This window comes from Vanessa tameamea, chromosome 8, assembly GCF_037043105.1.
Source record: "Vanessa tameamea isolate UH-Manoa-2023 chromosome 8, ilVanTame1 primary haplotype, whole genome shotgun sequence".
Classification (NCBI taxonomy): domain Eukaryota; kingdom Metazoa; phylum Arthropoda; class Insecta; order Lepidoptera; family Nymphalidae; genus Vanessa; species Vanessa tameamea.
Window position 1 is genome coordinate 6888329 of NC_087316.1, and position 17822 is coordinate 6906150.

At 37.3% G+C, this 17822-nt stretch overlaps 1 protein-coding gene across 1 annotated transcript in view; it reads left to right on the forward strand.

The window, feature by feature from the left end:
- LOC113399940 (uncharacterized) overlaps positions 1–17822 on the forward strand; it is a 97000-nt gene that overhangs the window by 54109 nt on the left and 25069 nt on the right. The window contains exons 59-92 of the mRNA XM_064215681.1: positions 71–385; positions 462–788; positions 874–1182; positions 1286–1588; positions 1661–2296; positions 2546–2857; positions 2948–3277; positions 3469–4074; positions 4293–4919; positions 5014–5313; positions 5400–5726; positions 5813–6112; positions 6281–6586; positions 6666–7304; positions 7438–7752; positions 8345–8668; positions 8746–9039; positions 9119–9424; positions 9516–10148; positions 10255–10575; positions 10668–10991; positions 11067–11369; positions 11446–11754; positions 11863–12489; positions 12579–12893; positions 12980–13309; positions 13390–13686; positions 13763–14068; positions 14149–14784; positions 14859–15485; positions 15572–15889; positions 16032–16961; positions 17048–17362; positions 17449–17784. Of these exons, the coding sequence (XP_064071751.1) occupies positions 71–385; positions 462–788; positions 874–1182; positions 1286–1588; positions 1661–2296; positions 2546–2857; positions 2948–3277; positions 3469–4074; positions 4293–4919; positions 5014–5313; positions 5400–5726; positions 5813–6112; positions 6281–6586; positions 6666–7304; positions 7438–7752; positions 8345–8668; positions 8746–9039; positions 9119–9424; positions 9516–10148; positions 10255–10575; positions 10668–10991; positions 11067–11369; positions 11446–11754; positions 11863–12489; positions 12579–12893; positions 12980–13309; positions 13390–13686; positions 13763–14068; positions 14149–14784; positions 14859–15485; positions 15572–15889; positions 16032–16961; positions 17048–17362; positions 17449–17784 (13803 nt within the window). The remainder of the gene's footprint in view (positions 1–70; positions 386–461; positions 789–873; positions 1183–1285; positions 1589–1660; positions 2297–2545; positions 2858–2947; positions 3278–3468; positions 4075–4292; positions 4920–5013; positions 5314–5399; positions 5727–5812; positions 6113–6280; positions 6587–6665; positions 7305–7437; positions 7753–8344; positions 8669–8745; positions 9040–9118; positions 9425–9515; positions 10149–10254; positions 10576–10667; positions 10992–11066; positions 11370–11445; positions 11755–11862; positions 12490–12578; positions 12894–12979; positions 13310–13389; positions 13687–13762; positions 14069–14148; positions 14785–14858; positions 15486–15571; positions 15890–16031; positions 16962–17047; positions 17363–17448; positions 17785–17822) is intronic.

The following is a 17822-nucleotide window of genomic DNA, read 5'->3' on the forward strand; positions in this document are numbered from 1 at the left end:
TATAACTTATATAACTAATAAAACTGACGTATTACTTAATTCTCTCTTAATAATTTATTATTTTCTTCAGATAACGATGTATCAGTGATTAATGTTTGCAATCCATCGCCTTGTGGACCGAATGCTGTATGCAAAGTATTAAATAATCAACCAGTATGTTCATGTTTGAACAACTATATCGGTGTACCACCAAATTGTAAACCTGAATGTATAGTTAATTCAGAATGTAAGTCAAATAGAGCATGCGTCAACAATAGATGTATTAATCCTTGCCCTAAACCATGCGGTAAACACGCTGACTGTAAAGTTATAAATCACAGCCCCGTGTGTTCATGTCGTCCAGGATACTCCGGAAATCCTTTCACAATGTGTGCACAAATAATGCGTAAGTCATATATTATTAAAGATATGAGATTTTGATATATATACAAATGTATATTAAATAATAAAATATTTTTTAGAAGTATTTGATACTACCACATCATCGGATCCTTGTATTCCATCGCCCTGTGGTCTATACGCCGAATGTCGAAATAATAATGGTTTGGCATCGTGTTCATGTCTGCCATCTTACATGGGTTCACCACCCTTTTGTAAACCTGAATGTGTCATACACTCTGATTGTCAAAGCAACCAAGCATGCGTAGCAGAAAAATGTCGAAATCCCTGTGAAGGTGCATGTGGAATTTATGCAAATTGCTTTGTTCATAATCATATACCAGTATGTTTATGTTCAGAAGGATTTACTGGTGACCCATTCCATGAATGTAAACAAACACCACTAGAAGGTAATTATTCTATACATATATTGGATATTTTATATTAAGTTTATATATTATTAAAATACTAATTATTAAAAATCATATTTTTCAGATCTAGCACAAACGAAACCGATTGATCTTTGCAATCCAAGCCCGTGTGGACCTAATACAAGATGTCAAGATGCTGTCTGTTCCTGCTTAATAGGTTATCATGGCGATCCATACCTTGGTTGTCGCCCAGAATGTGTATATAATTCAGATTGCCCTCCAGATAAAGGCTGCCAAAATAACAAATGTGTGAATCCATGTATTGGAACTTGCGGGGTAAATGCCATTTGCGATGTGAATAATCATATTCCTATGTGCACTTGCTCAAAGGGTATGAGTGGCAATGCATTTGTTGAATGTCGACCAGTTTCAGGTATACTACCTTTCGTATTACAGTAATTTAACTGTTTAATTTAGTTTAATTTAATGGTATTCAAAAACAAAAACATTATTGATATATTATTGTTTCATTCTAGTAATTAACGTCAATCCATGTAATCCATCACCATGTGGCCCCAATAGTCAGTGCCATCAGTCACACGGTCAAGCGGCTTGTTCGTGCCTACCTGGATATCGTAGTAGTCCACCAACATGTAGACCCGAATGTGTGGTTAGTCTTGAATGTTCCTTAAAAGAGGCTTGCCAAAATCAAAAATGTGTAGATCCTTGTATTGGAGCTTGTGGGGTTGCAGCGGTGTGTGACGTTATAAATCATAATCCAATCTGCTCATGTCCATCGTCGTTCACGGGTGATCCATTTATAAAGTGCTCAATAATTGGTAAGTAGAGCTACAACATATAAAAATATAACCGTGTCTTTTAATTTTTAAATTGTATTTTTTATATTTTAGTGCAAGCAATAGTGCAAGTTGACCCTTGTGACCCTTCTCCCTGCGGTTCACATTCAACGTGTAGAATAAGTGGAGCAGGTCCTGTATGTGCTTGTTTAACTGGGTATCGGGGAACACCACCAAACTGTAGACCAGAATGTATCAGTAACAGTGAATGTGACTACAATTTAGCATGTTTAAATAATAAGTGCGCCGATCCTTGTGTAGGTAGCTGTGGAACAAATACGGAATGTAGAGTAGTAAGTCATTCACCAATGTGCATATGTCAAATTGGCTACACTGGTGACCCTTTTTCACAATGTAACCCTATAGCTCTTGTGCCGAATGAAATTTTGAATCCGTGCAGCCCAAGTCCATGTGGCTCGAATGCTGTATGTAAAGAGCAAAGAGGTGTAGGTGCTTGCCAATGCCTAGAGGGATATCTTGGAAATCCATACGAAGGATGCCGACCGGAATGTGTTGTAAACTCTGATTGTCCTCTAAATAAGGCTTGTTCCCGTTTGAAATGTATCGATCCATGCCCTGGTACTTGTGGAACTAATGCTTTCTGTCAGGTCAATAACCATATGCCAAATTGTATATGTCAAACAAGTTATACTGGAAATCCATTTAATCATTGTAACATAATACAAGAACGTAAGTATAATTTTTCATACCCTTATGAAGTATCCATAATACAATAAGAATCAGTATGTAAATATTTTCAAAGCTACGGTATAAATCAATGTAATGTATTTTGCTATAATTATCTTAACGTAATATGACTTTTATCCAAATTTGGATCAAAATTAGTTTAGTCAACTCTCCTTGCAACACTAATATTAATATTTTTTTGAACAGCATTTCTGAAAAGCAATGTGAAGGTTTTTTTTTTTTAACTTTCAGCGCAAATTGTAGAGAGTAACCCGTGCAATCCATCACCATGTGGAGCGAATAGTCAATGTAAAGAAATAAAAAGACAAGCCGTTTGTTCTTGCTTACCTACTTTTGTTGGTTCACCACCAAATTGTCGCCCAGAATGTATTGTAAGTTCCGAATGTCCACCGAATTTAGCTTGTATAGACCAAAAATGCTCAGATCCTTGCATAGGAAGTTGCGGAGATAATGCGAATTGTAATGTTATTAATCATAGTCCAATTTGTGTATGCAAACCTGGATTGACTGGAAACCCCTTCACTAGATGTTTCCCGATTAAAGGTACGATTCAATATACTTAATGCACATTTGTTATTTAAGGAACTTTTGTAATTTTAAATATATTGGTTAATTTATTTATATATTTTGCAGTGTCACAACCACAAGACTTACCAAATGCAGACCCTTGCTTGCCTTCACCGTGTGGTCTTTACGCAGAATGTCGAAATGTAGGGTCAGTTTCGTGCGCGTGTCAAGCTGGCTATATGGGTAATCCTCCTAATTGTCGGCCTGAATGCACAATTAATTCAGAGTGTCCCAGTAATCAAGCCTGTATCAACGAGAAATGTCGGGATCCATGTTCCGGAGCTTGTGGTCTCAATGCAAAATGTTCTGTATTTAATCACATTGCTCAATGTAGTTGTGTTGATCAATATAATGGTGATCCCTTCGTACAGTGTCTTCCAATTCCATTAAACGAAGGTAATATGTTTGAACACCCTAATTAATAATATTACAATATAAAACTACCGTTAGTATATACATAGTATTATTCATTATTGCATTTAATAAAACTTAAATGAATAGGTACATTAAAAATTAAAATGTTTGTATAAATTTTGGAACCTTATTAAATTGGTATAATGATATTAATCTTAAAATAAAATTTCCAGAAGAAGTTGAATACGATCTTTGTAATCCTTCACCGTGTGGATCTAACACTAAATGCAATGATGGAGAATGTACCTGTCTACCTGGATACATGGGTGATCCCTATTTTGGTTGTAGACCAGAATGTCTATTAAACACTGATTGTTCGCAAAATAAAGCTTGCGTCAAGAACAAATGCGTGGATCCTTGCCTTAACACCTGTGGACTAGGAGCAGACTGCAAAATATATAATCATATACCGATGTGTACTTGTCCACCAGGCTTTTCAGGAAATGCCTTTCTTGAGTGCAGGAAAATCAAAAATTCTGAAGTAATAAATCCCTGTAATCCATCTCCTTGTGGACCGAATAGTCAGTGTAGAGAGATAAACGGACAAGCCATTTGCACTTGTTTGCCAAATTATAAAGGTGCTCCGCCTACTTGTAGACCTGAATGCGTTACTAGTTCAGAATGTGCTCTTGATAGAGCATGTTCTGGACAACGTTGTATTGACCCTTGTAAAGGAAACTGTGGACTTAGTGCCAATTGTCAAGTTATAAATCATAATCCGATTTGCTCTTGTCCGCCTGGGCTTACTGGTGATCCATTTAATAGATGCATACAGAAAGGTTGGTACTGCTTATTTATGTATAGAATTATTCCATAATCTCTAAAAAAAATTGAAACAGTATTTTTTTCCTTACGTGATAACCGGATAACTCGGTGACATCGCCAACTTTATTTAAACAAAATTAAAATATTTTATAGTAATGTAATATTAATAGTTACAAATACCATTCGCAATTGTAATAGTGATTCAATAACGCCAGTTACATTTACCTTTCAGATATAGAACAACAGGTTTATGTAAATCCTTGTGAGCCGTCGCCGTGTGGACCGAATTCCATTTGCAAAGAAGTATCAGGTTCACCATCGTGTGCATGTCTTGACTCATATACAGGAAGTCCACCAAGTTGTCGGCCTGAATGTATTGCCAACAGCGAATGTCCAAATGAACAAGCTTGTATTAATCAAAGATGCAAAGATCCTTGCCCGGGATCCTGTGGAATTGGTGCGGAGTGTAGGGTACTAAGTCATGCACCTCAATGCATTTGTCCTGCGGGTTACACTGGAGATGGATTTATCGAATGTAAAGTAATAGAAGTGTCTCTTACTCCTTGTTTCCCCTCTCCCTGTGGTCCGAATGCAATTTGTAAAGAACAAAGAGGAGCGGGAGCTTGTATATGTCAGCCAGAATATATTGGTAATCCATATGAAGGTTGTCGCCCCGAATGTGTTGTTAACTCTGAATGTCCTCTTAACTTGGCTTGTATGCAAAATAAATGTATAAACCCTTGTGGAAATATTTGTGGGCGTAATGCCGTATGTAATGTAATTAATCATGCTCCTGCGTGCACCTGTTTGGAAGGTCTTATAGGCAACCCTTATCAAGAGTGTGTCCAAAAGTCGTTAGGTATGTAATAATAGAAATATTTTCCTGTACTTTTATAAAATCTTTCTTTATGATAGTGGAAAATTTACAATATGCTACTCATGTACATTTTTAGATGCCCCGAAAAATCTATGCGAACCTTCGCCATGTGGCCCAAATAGTATTTGCAAGATACTTAATGATCAAGCAATCTGCACTTGTCAACCAGAGTATATAGGATCTCCACCCAACTGCCGCCCCGAATGCCTTGTTAGTTCGGAATGTTCGCAACAACACGCATGCATTAATCAGAAATGTAAAAACGCTTGCGATGGCGTCTGTGGAGTTAACACAGATTGTAAAGTTATCAACCACAGTCCAATCTGTACTTGTAAGCCCTTACATACAGGAGATCCATTTAGTCGATGTTACAGAGGTATTATAATCGCCGTATTACATTTTTAATCATTTAATTAATTTATTTAATTGTATAATTTATTTAATAAATTATTATTTTTTCAGTACCCGAGGTCGCTACTGTTATACTAAATCCTTGCCTTCCATCACCCTGTGGACCATTCTCTCAATGTCAAAATGTAAATGATTTACCCGCTTGTTCTTGTTTACCTCAATATAGTGGAAGTCCACCAAATTGTCGTCCAGAGTGTGTAATCAATACTGATTGCTCTAATGACAAAGCGTGTATAAATGAGAAATGCATTGACCCATGTCCGGGTTCATGCGGTGTAAACGCTGAATGTAGAGTTCAGAGTCATGTATCTATTTGTACTTGCATCAAAGGCTACATAGGGGATCCGTTTACAAGTTGTTCCATCAAAAGAGAAATAGGTAAGTTGAGTATATAATAACTTCACCATTCATCATAATTTTAATTTTTAACGTTATCTACGTTACCTTCTTTTTTTAATTTTCAGAACCAGTGTCTATCAATCCATGCAATCCGTCACCCTGTGGACCAAATTCAATTTGCGACAATGGCGTTTGTACTTGTATACCCGAGTATCACGGTGATCCATATTTTGGTTGCCGTCCCGAGTGCACGATTAGTTCTGAATGTCAATTAAACAAAGCTTGCGTAAGACAACGCTGCATAAATCCTTGTGAGAATACCTGTGGTACCAATGCGCTTTGTGAAGTTGTCAATCATATGGCTATGTGTACATGTCCTGCCTTTTCTACGGGTAACGCTTTTGTTCAATGTAACCCAATAAAAGGTATGTTTATTATACTATTATATTTACTTATTGTTCTTCAATAATTCGATTGTCTTATAGATAATATTGACCCAATTAATAGCGCTCATATCGTAAATATATATATACTTAGTGTTATTTTGATTACAATTATTGGATACAAACGTTTATTTATTATTTTTTTTGCAGATACTATTAAACAAAACCCATGCCAGTCTAGCCCATGTGGACCATTCAGTCAGTGCCGAGAATTCAACAATCAAGCAGTATGCTCTTGTATGACAGGCTACCGCGGCGCACCTCCTTCCTGTCGTCCAGAATGCGTTGCAAGCTCCGACTGTCCTTCCGACAAAGCTTGTAGCAACCAAAAATGTATAAATCCATGTGTAGGTGCCTGTGGCGTTGCATCGAAATGTCAAGTAATTAACCACAACCCAATATGTACCTGTTCTGAGGGAATGACAGGAGATCCTTTCACAAGATGCATATTTATACGTAAGTATTTAATTTTTAATGACTCAAGTTCTTTTGTAATAATAATATATTATAATAATTAACCTTTATGCCCTTGCAGCTATTTCCGAGCCTTCTGTACCTGTAAATCCATGCCAACCCTCACCTTGTGGTCCAAATTCTATTTGTCAACCTTCAGAATCAGAGATACCATCTTGTCAATGTATGCCCGACTTTCTTGGGTCTCCACCAAATTGTCGCCCCGAATGTATATCAAATAATGAATGCGCTCCTCAATTGGCATGTATAAACAAAAAATGCAAAGACCCTTGTATTCAAGCATGTGGAACAAATGCAGAATGTAGAGTTATTAGTCATACTGCAGCGTGTCATTGCCCCGATGGCTATAGTGGAGATGCTGCTATACAATGTACGATAAATGCCTTAGTACCTACCGAGTCTTTGTCACCCTGTACACCCTCTCCTTGCGGACCGAATGCTGAATGTAAAGAGAGGTCAGGAGCCGGCGCATGTGTGTGTTTGACGGGTTATTTTGGTAATCCTTATGAAAGTTGCCAACCAGAATGCGTTGTTAACACGGATTGTCCTAGCAACAAAGCCTGTACAAGAAATAAATGCATTGATCCGTGTCCAGGTACATGCGCTATCAATGCTGATTGCCAAGTAGTAAATCACTCACCTTTGTGTACGTGTCGTAGTCCATATACGGGCGATCCATTTAGGCAATGTATTTTAAAAGGTAAGAGTTATTTTTTTACAATTAATAAACTTTTGATTATAAGCTTAACTGCAACAAATTGTACCTTTTGCACACCATAAGCAAACACTGAAAAATTGCGACAATATTTATTTTATTTATTTTTTTATTTTAGAACGTGATGAAGAATCAACTAATCCATGCTTACCATCTCCTTGTGGACCTAATAGCCAGTGTCGAATTTCAAATGGCATAAGCATATGTTCTTGTTTACCTGAATACCGCGGATCACCTCCCAATTGTAGACCAGAATGTGTGGTTAGCACAGAATGCCTGCCAGACAAATCTTGTAAAAACCAAAAATGTATATCACCTTGCCCTGGACCATGCGGTCAGAACACAGATTGTCATGTTATAAACCATAGTCCAATCTGTACGTGCCAAAATAGATACACGGGAGATCCTTTCTCAAACTGTTATAAAATAGCAGGTACAGTTTCTTAATGTTATATAATATTTATTTTCAGCTTCTATCATTCACGTGTAACTTTGAGATTTCCTTTTAACTACTCGTAATCTATCTGTTTTCCTCTCTACATATCCATCTCAACATGCTGAATGTAATTTACTATCTACTATATTATTTCTGATGAGTGCCGTTAGCCATCGTCCTTTCTACAACTAGCTTACATTTTATCCATAACCATTTTTTCATTCTATAAAAAGTATTTCTTCATATCACCTATATTCTTTACTTCTTTAATTATACCAATAGGAATACAATTATATTGTAGGAATTAATGCGTAACCTCAAAATAGAATTATTCTTGTTTGATGATTATATCATTTTTATGTTTAAATCACAAATATATTTCTAATAAAACTGCCGTAAGAGACTCGTATTATATCTTAGTTAATAAATGAGTTAATGCTAAGTTAGGTAGTGCTATTTAAAAAAATATAAAACAGTATTAGCGAGAAAAACTGTGACATAAACATTAATAATAATTAATCGATTCTTGTTAATGTTTTTTTTATGTATTTTAATTGTTTACATGCATATGTATTACTCCTATTTTTAGTTCCAATTCGAGCACCAATTGAAATTGATCCCTGTCAGCCGTCGCCATGTGGACCAAACTCTCTATGTCAAAACCGAAATGGCATTCCATCCTGCTCTTGTCAAGATAACTTTGAAGGAAGTCCACCAAATTGCCGCCCAGAATGCACTATTAACGAAGACTGTGCTAGCAATCTTGCCTGTATAAATCAAAAGTGTAGAGACCCTTGTCCCGGTTCCTGTGGACTTAATGCCAATTGTCAACTTATGAATCATATTGCAATATGCATTTGTAATGAAGGGTATACAGGAAATGCATTTATTCAATGTAACCCTATCCAGAAAGGTAATATAAGATTTAAATTTCTTTAGATTATTATTATCTACCTATTTGCTATATAACATGTCTTTTTTTGTTTGTAGTTCAAGACGATTTATGTAACCCTTCACCCTGTGGAGCTAACGCAGAATGTCATAATGGCAAGTGCAGTTGCATTCCAGAATTCCAAGGAGATCCGTACGATAATTGTAGACCTGAATGTATGCAAAGCTCTGACTGCGAACGTGATAAATCTTGTATAAAAAATAAATGCTTAGATCCTTGTCCTGGCACATGCGCAGTTACCGCAATATGTAACGTAATTAATCATATTCCAATGTGTAGCTGTCCGCAACATTCAACAGGCAACGCTTTCTTAGAGTGTCGTCCATTTACAGGCAAGTTACGAAAGAATTAGGAGAATTAAAAAGCATCGATTAGTACTATAAAACATACTTATTATCCATTTTCTTTCAGAATCTGCTATTGTTAATCCTTGTCAACCTTCTCCTTGTGGCCCGAATAGTCAGTGCAGAGAAGTAAACGGACAGGCCGTCTGTTCGTGCGCACCAAATAACATCGGCGCGCCACCTAGTTGCCGACCTGAATGCACGATAAGCGCAGAATGTCGTCTTGATCAGGCTTGCAGCAACCAACGTTGTGTTAATCCTTGTGTTGGTTCATGTGGTGTTAATGCTGAATGCAAAGTTGTAAATCATAATCCGATTTGTACATGCCCATCTAGATTTACTGGTGATCCATTTTCACGCTGTTTCAATTTACGTAAGTATACTCGTATCGACACGATAATCACTTTTCCATAACCATAAATATTTAATAACTTGTAATATACTATCTTTTTAAATGTTTACAGCTGAAAAATTACCAGAACATATAAACGTATGCACACCTTCGCCTTGTGGTCCTAATTCGATATGTAAAGAAATAAATGAAGTTCCTTCGTGTACTTGTCAAGAAGGCTATCACGGTCAACCGCCTTACTGCAAACCAGAATGTACTTCTAATGAAGAATGTCTATCACATTTATCCTGTGTACGCATGAAATGTATCAACCCATGCGAAGGTGTATGTGGCACAAATGCAGAATGTAAAGTAGTTAGTCATTCACCAATATGTCTCTGTGCCATTGGTTACACAGGTGATCCATTCTTTAGTTGCACACGAGAAATTTTACAAATTGAAGCCATTACAAATCCATGCTCACCTTCACCATGTGGAGCAAATGCTGTATGTAAAGAGAATAGAAATGCTGGTTCATGCAGATGTATAGAAGGCTATATCGGCAATCCATATGACGGTTGTCGACCAGAGTGTGTTATTAATACTGACTGTCCATCTAATAAAGCGTGCATTAAAAATAAATGCGCTGACCCCTGTCCTGGTAGCTGTAGCGTGAATGCTGTGTGCCAAGTGGTTAACCACGTTCCTCTGTGCACATGTTTAAGTGGTTATACAGGAGATCCATTTAAATATTGCGTTTATCAAGGTTTGTCACTGTTTTTAACAATCTTTCCTGCCTTTTCCACTTTGTCTACTTGACGAGCTTTTGTTTATCTCTTAAATATATGCTTATAAGTTTCATACTATTTCAGAGCCTGTTCAAGCGACCACCCCAACGGATCTATGTTATCCTTCACCATGTGGCCCTAACAGTCAATGTAAAGAGAGCAATGGTCAAGTAGTATGCTCTTGTTTATTAGGATATATGGGATATCCACCGAACTGTCGACCTGAGTGTATAGTGAGCTCCGAATGTCCACATGATAAAGCTTGTGTTAACAACAAGTGTATCAATCCCTGCCCAAGGCCTTGTGGTGTTAATTCTAATTGCAAAATGATAAACCATAGCCCAATATGTTCTTGTAAAACTTCTTACACCGGTGATCCTTTCACTTTGTGTACACCAATTGCTTGTAAGTATTACAAAAGACTTATGCTTTTAAACATTTATTTTTGTTTATAGTGTATATTTTATGTATTGTATATTTATTTATTTATATTTCAGTCAAACCTGTTATTGATACAAGGAACCCATGCATACCGTCGCCATGTGGTCCAAATGCGGAGTGTAGAAATATTGGAAATAATCCTTCTTGTTCTTGTCTTTTGAACTTTATTGGAAGTCCACCAAACTGTCGCCCAGAATGCAGTATACATGCAGATTGCTCTAGTGATCGTGCTTGTATAAACTCCAAGTGTCAGGATCCTTGTCCTGGCTCATGTGGAATGTCAGCTACGTGCAGTGTCCTTAATCACATACCTATTTGCACTTGTATAGAAGGCTATATCGGAGACCCATTTACTAACTGTAGGCCTCAACCGTTGGAAGGTAATTGTACTAATCAAAAATTATATTATATTATCGTGTATATCATTTTATAATAAAAACAAATTTTGTGTTTAGTGGAACTTGTTACTACGGATGCTTGTACGAATATACGATGTGGATCCAACGCTGAATGTATCAATGGGCAGTGCCAATGTCTATCAGAATATCATGGTGATCCATACTTTAATTGTAGACCAGAATGTGTCTTTAGTTCTGACTGCGACGTCCAAAAAGCTTGTTTCCAACAAAAGTGTATTGACCCGTGTATTGGCACTTGCGGAGTTAATGCTCTATGTCAAGTAGTAAACCATATCCCTATGTGTACATGTAGTAATGGTTTTACTGGAAATGCCTTTGTTATCTGTAATCCAATTAGAGGTAATTATTTTTTGATATTTTTTAAGGATGGTAATATTTTGGTTTGATATTGTATTAATGTATGTGACATTTTTAGCTCCAGTATCCGAACATCCTTGTAGTTCAGCCATTTGTGGACAGAATAGCCAGTGTCGCGAAATAAATAATCAAGCTGTATGTTCTTGTTTACCAACCTACTTGGGTGTGCCACCTGCTTGTCGACCGGAATGTGTAGGAAATGCCGAATGTTCACAAAATAAAGCCTGCATCCAACAAAAGTGTGTTAATCCATGCATTGGTTCTTGTGGTATAAGAACAACATGTGAAGTTATTAATCACAATCCTGTCTGCGCTTGTCCTAGTGGATTCTCGGGTGATCCTTTCGTAGAATGCTCCTATATATCAAGTAAGAACATTTTAAAACTCTATCTAACTGGTTAATTAAAAACAACATACCGTAACTTAATAGATACTATGATGCATTGAGTTTGAATTATCTTTTTGTTGTTTTCAGATGTAGTACCGGTTACATTAAACCCTTGCTTGCCTTCACCTTGCGGCCCTAATTCAATTTGCCAAGAAGTAAACGGAAACCCCTCATGCAGCTGTATGCCAGAATTTAAGGGCCAACCGCCGTATTGCAAACCTGAATGTGTTAGCAATAGTGAATGCTCACCGCATTTGGCATGTTTAAATCAAAAATGTAAAGACCCCTGCCTAAATGCTTGCGGTACGAACGCTGAATGTCGCGTAGTCAGTCATTCTGCTATGTGCGTTTGTTCACAAGGATTCGAAGGCGATCCATTTACACAATGCTCTATAAAAACGGCCATTGAAATACTCACGCCATGTTCTCCATCGCCCTGCGGATCTAATGCAATTTGCAAGGAGCAAAATAATGTAGGTTCGTGTATGTGTAACGAAGGCTATTTTGGGAATCCGTACGAAAGCTGTCGTCCAGAATGTGTCTCAAACTCCGACTGTCCAGGAAATAGAGCATGTATCAATAACAAATGTCAAGATCCTTGTCCTGGGACTTGTGGAGTGAACGCTGAATGTACGACAGTAAACCATTCACCTACTTGTCTTTGCATTTCTGGTTACACAGGCGATGCTTTCCGAAGGTGTACATTTATACCATGTAAGCTTATTATGTATTTTACTAAATCTCATTTGTATTTATACAATAAAAACACAATATTATTTAATATGTATTTATTTCAATTACAGTGCAAGATACAACTCCAGTAAGTGTTTGCTATCCAAGTCCCTGTGGTCCCAACAGCCAATGTAAACTTATTAACAATCAAGCGGTATGCAGTTGCTTACCGAACTTTATGGGTGAACCACCAACTTGCAAACCTGAGTGCCTACTCAATTCCGATTGTGCCTCAGATAAAGCATGCATAAACCAGAAATGTATAAACCCCTGCCCGGGTCCCTGCGGTCTGAAGGCTGATTGTCGAGTGATTCACCATAATCCAATTTGCAGTTGTCTATCTGGATACACAGGAGATCCATTTTCAAGATGCTATATTCAACCGGGTATATTTTTGTTTATTTCTCAATAAAATTGTTGATGTATGTTTAATGATTCAGTATTAATTTTATTTTGTTTATAAATATTACAGTACGGCAACCTCAGTTGGATGACGTAAGAGATCCATGTGTACCTTCGCCCTGTGGCCTTAACGCTATTTGTCGCAATGTAGGAGGGCAAGCAAGTTGCTCTTGCTCGTTAAGTTACTTTGGTAGCCCACCTAATTGTAAGCCAGAATGTACTACTAACCAAGATTGTGTCAGTTCCTTGGTATGCACTAATGAGAAGTGCATTGACCCTTGTCTTGGTTCATGTGGTAAAAATGCAAGATGTTTCGTAATAAATCATGTAGCAATTTGTACATGCCTTGAGGGCTATAACGGTGACCCATTTTCTGCTTGCAAAATTGAGCCATTCCAAGGTACAGTAAAACTTATATTATAAATGCATTACAATCGTAAAATTTAACATGACACTAATTATGGTATTTATTTTTCATAGATGAAAAGATTGATCCCTGTAATCCATCTCCATGTGGATCTAATGCGGAATGTAATAATGGAGAATGTTCATGTCTACCAGAATATCACGGTGACCCTTACATTGGATGTCGACCAGAGTGTACAATCAGTACAGATTGTGCGAAAAATCTAATTTGTAACTCTAAAAAATGTTATAACCCATGTCCAGATATATGCGGTACCAATGCTTTATGTGAAGTAGTAAATCATATTCCTATGTGCAGCTGCCCTGCCGGATTTACTGGCAATTCTTTTGTTTCTTGCAATGTAGTCCAAGGTAACTACAATATTTTTTGGATAAAAATAATAGCTTACAATTTTAATACTTTTTATAATATTTAATTTACTTACAGTTACTATGCCTTCAAATCCATGCAATCCCAGTCCATGCGGGCCAAATAGCCAATGTCGTGAAGTAAATAATGTCCCAGTTTGTTCTTGTATACGGGGATATATCGGAAATCCACCAACTTGCAGACCTGAGTGCACAACTAGCTCGGAATGTCCATTAAACAAGGCTTGTACCAATCACAAATGCTTGAACCCATGTAATGGAGCATGTGGAATTAAAGCGCTATGTGAAGTTGTTAGTCATAATCCTATTTGTTCGTGTCCTACTGGATTCACTGGAGATCCCTTTAGTAGATGTATTATAAAATGTGAGTTCTTGTTATTTTGGTTTTTATCTAACATAAGAAAAGTAACAGTGTAAATAAACATACTTTTTGTAATATTTTAGCCGTTGAAGCACCACCGCAAATAAACCCGTGCGTTCCTTCACCTTGTGGGCCCAATTCCGTTTGTCGAACAATAAATGATACACCGTCTTGCTCTTGTATGTTAGAGTTTATGGGAACTCCACCAAATTGTCGCCCAGAATGCACAAGTAATAGTGAATGCTCCAATCATCTGGCTTGTATTAACAACAAATGTAATGATCCTTGTGTAGGCGCGTGTGGCTCATTAGCGCAATGTAAAGTTGTCAGCCATACTCCAAATTGCTTATGCCCACAAGGATATACAGGAGATCCATTTGTTGTCTGTCAAATACAAAGTATCCAGATTCTTGAAAAACCGTCTCCGTGTACCCCATCGCCTTGTGGTAGCAATGCTATATGCAAAGAACGCAATAACATCGGCTCTTGTGTTTGTTCTCCCGGTTACTTTGGAAATCCATATGAAGGATGTCGACCTGAGTGTACTGTCAATACGGATTGTCCGTCTAACAAAGTATGTCAACAAAATAAATGCCAAGATCCTTGCCCAGGAACGTGTGCCGTGAATGCAGATTGTCAAACAGTAAACCATGCACCTTTATGTACTTGTTATCCTGGCTATACCGGAAACCCGTTTCAAAATTGTTTCTTGAGACAAGGTAAACAATATTTGCTTTCATTTAAATTTTGTTATTATTTAAGTTATCACTACTTATTATTTACGTTCTTTCAGAAATTGAAATCGATTCTGATCCTTGCAAACCATCTCCATGTGGACCAAACAGCATTTGTAAAATACGTAACCAACAAGCTATATGCAGCTGTATGCCAGAGTACAGAGGCACTCCACCAAATTGCAGACCCGAATGTATAATCAGCAGCGAGTGTCCCTCTGATAAAGCATGTGTAGCTCAAAAGTGTATTAATCCTTGTTCTGGTCAATGTGGGCAAAAGGCAAATTGCTTAGTAATTAATCATAGCCCTATTTGTACATGTATGGAACACTTCACAGGCGACCCTTTTAGTCGATGTTATCCTATTAAAGCTTATATTCCTGAAGTGCAACGTAATCCTTGCTTACCTTCACCATGTGGTCCATTTAGCGAATGTAAAGAACACAATGGCATTCCATCTTGTACATGTTTGGAAAATTATTTCGGAGCACCGCCGAACTGTAGGCCAGAATGTGTCATTAACGCGGACTGTTCGAGTAGTTTAGCCTGCATAAATCATAAATGTAAAGATCCTTGTCCAGGATCTTGTGGTATTAATGCTCAATGCTTTGTGAAAAACCACACACCTATTTGTAAATGCCTAGAAAGTTATGTGGGAGATGCATTTATTGAATGTAAGCTACAAGGTAAGAACATGTTTATAAAAATATTATATTTTTGTTTCAATTATATTACATATACCTGTTTTTTAACTTATTTAAATTTTTAATAGTTGCAGATGTGACTAGCGATGTTGAAAATGATCCTTGTGTTCCATCTCCCTGTGGGTCAAATGCAGAATGTAATAACGGCATTTGTTCCTGTCTGCCTGAGTTTCAAGGAGACCCGTACTTTGAATGCCGTCCTGAATGCATACTTAGTTCAGATTGCACGCAAGACAAAGCTTGCTATAAAAATAAATGTGTTAACCCTTGCAACAGTGGTGTATGTGCAAGTAATGGAATTTGTGAAGTGATAAATCACGTACCAATGTGTAGATGCCCCGAAAATATGTCTGGCAACGCTTTCATCCACTGTACTATCCTACAAGGTAAGAATGAAATATATTACCAGCTTCGTTTATATTTCTTAAATTAAATTTTACATAAATTGTTAATATTTAAAAGTCTAGTGTTATAAAAATAGTTTAAAAAATCATACGATAATAATTTTCTAACGTGTTATTGTTTTAGTTGAAATACCGCAGCCATGTCATCCAAGCCCTTGTGGACCAAACAGTCAATGTCGTGATATAAACGGACAAGCAGTTTGTACATGTTTGGTTGGATATATTGGAAGCCCACCATCCTGCAGACCAGAATGTATCGTTAGCACAGACTGTTTGCCAGATGAGGCTTGTTCTAATAGAAAATGTATCAAACCCTGTCAAGGAGCTTGCGGTATTAATGCTAAATGTCAAGTTATAAATCACAATCCTATTTGTTCTTGTCCGTCATCATATACGGGTGATCCGTTTATGAGATGTATTTATCAAGAAGTAATACCTGAAATAATCAACGCTTGTATTCCTTCACCATGTGGACCAAATTCTATTTGTAAAGAAGCTTTGGGCACACCAACCTGCTCGTGTAAGCCAGGATACTTTGGTGCGCCGCCATACTGTAAACCAGAATGTATCAGTAATTCTGAGTGCCCAACACACCGAGCTTGTATTAACGAAAAATGTGTTAACCCATGTGAAAATTCTTGTGGAGCTAACGCAGAATGTCATGTTATAAGTCACTCGCCATCATGTTCATGCCCAGCAGATTATACCGGCAATCCATTTGTAGAATGTCACAGAACAGAAACTGTACAAGAGATAACATCGCCCTGCCTACCATCTCCTTGTGGAGCTAATGCTTTATGTAAAGAATTTAATGGTGCCGGATCTTGTACTTGCTTACCAGACTTTTTGGGTAATCCGTATGATGGTTGCAGACCCGAATGTTTGATAAATTCCGATTGTCCTACGCACAAAGCATGTATAGTGAATAAGTGCCAAGATCCTTGTCCAGGAGCTTGTGCACCAAATGCTATTTGTCAAGTGATAAACCATGTTCCTTCATGTTCTTGTAACACAGGCTTTACAGGAGATCCATTCAGATACTGTGTACAAAAACGTAAGTATATAACGATATTCATTCTTTTGACGTTTGTTTGATAATAAAAATTAAATTTAATATTAAAATGACTTCTTTTCCACCAGAAACTATTGAAGATGCAGTCGACGTATGCCAACCATCTCCATGTGGACCTAATAGTCGTTGCCAAGAAGTAAATAAGCAAGCCGTTTGTTCATGTATGCCAAATTATATAGGATCACCACCTGGTTGTCGTCCCGAGTGTACCATAAGTACAGAGTGTTCCACAGATAAAGCTTGTTTGAACCAAAAATGTAGCGATCCATGTGTTGATGTTTGTGGCATAAATACAGAATGCAGAGTTATTAATCATAGTCCCATCTGTAACTGCAAAGCTCTTTACACTGGCGATCCATTTACAAGATGTAATCCTCTACCGCGTAAGTTATTGGTTGATAAAAGTTAACGGCTTGCAAGTAAACTTTTTAGCGTAATAATATTAATAATATCCTTGTTGTTGTTTTAGCTCCAATAGCAAATGCTGTTTTGGAACCATACAAAAACCCTTGTGTTCCGTCACCTTGTGGACCTAATTCGGTTTGCCAAGAAAACAGAAATATACCTTCGTGTACATGTATGCCTAATTTTGTTGGAAGTCCGCCTAATTGCAGACCAGAATGTGTCGTTAATTCAGAATGTTTGCCGTCACAAGCTTGCATTCAACAAAAATGTCAAAATCCTTGTGAAGGTTCTTGTGGAATAGGAGCACTTTGCACAGTTTCAAGACATGTACCAATTTGTACATGCCCTGAAGGTTACACAGGGGATGCTTTCAACGTGTGTACTCCCAAACCTCAGCCAGGTACGTTCATAATTATATAAATATTACATTAACCTCGA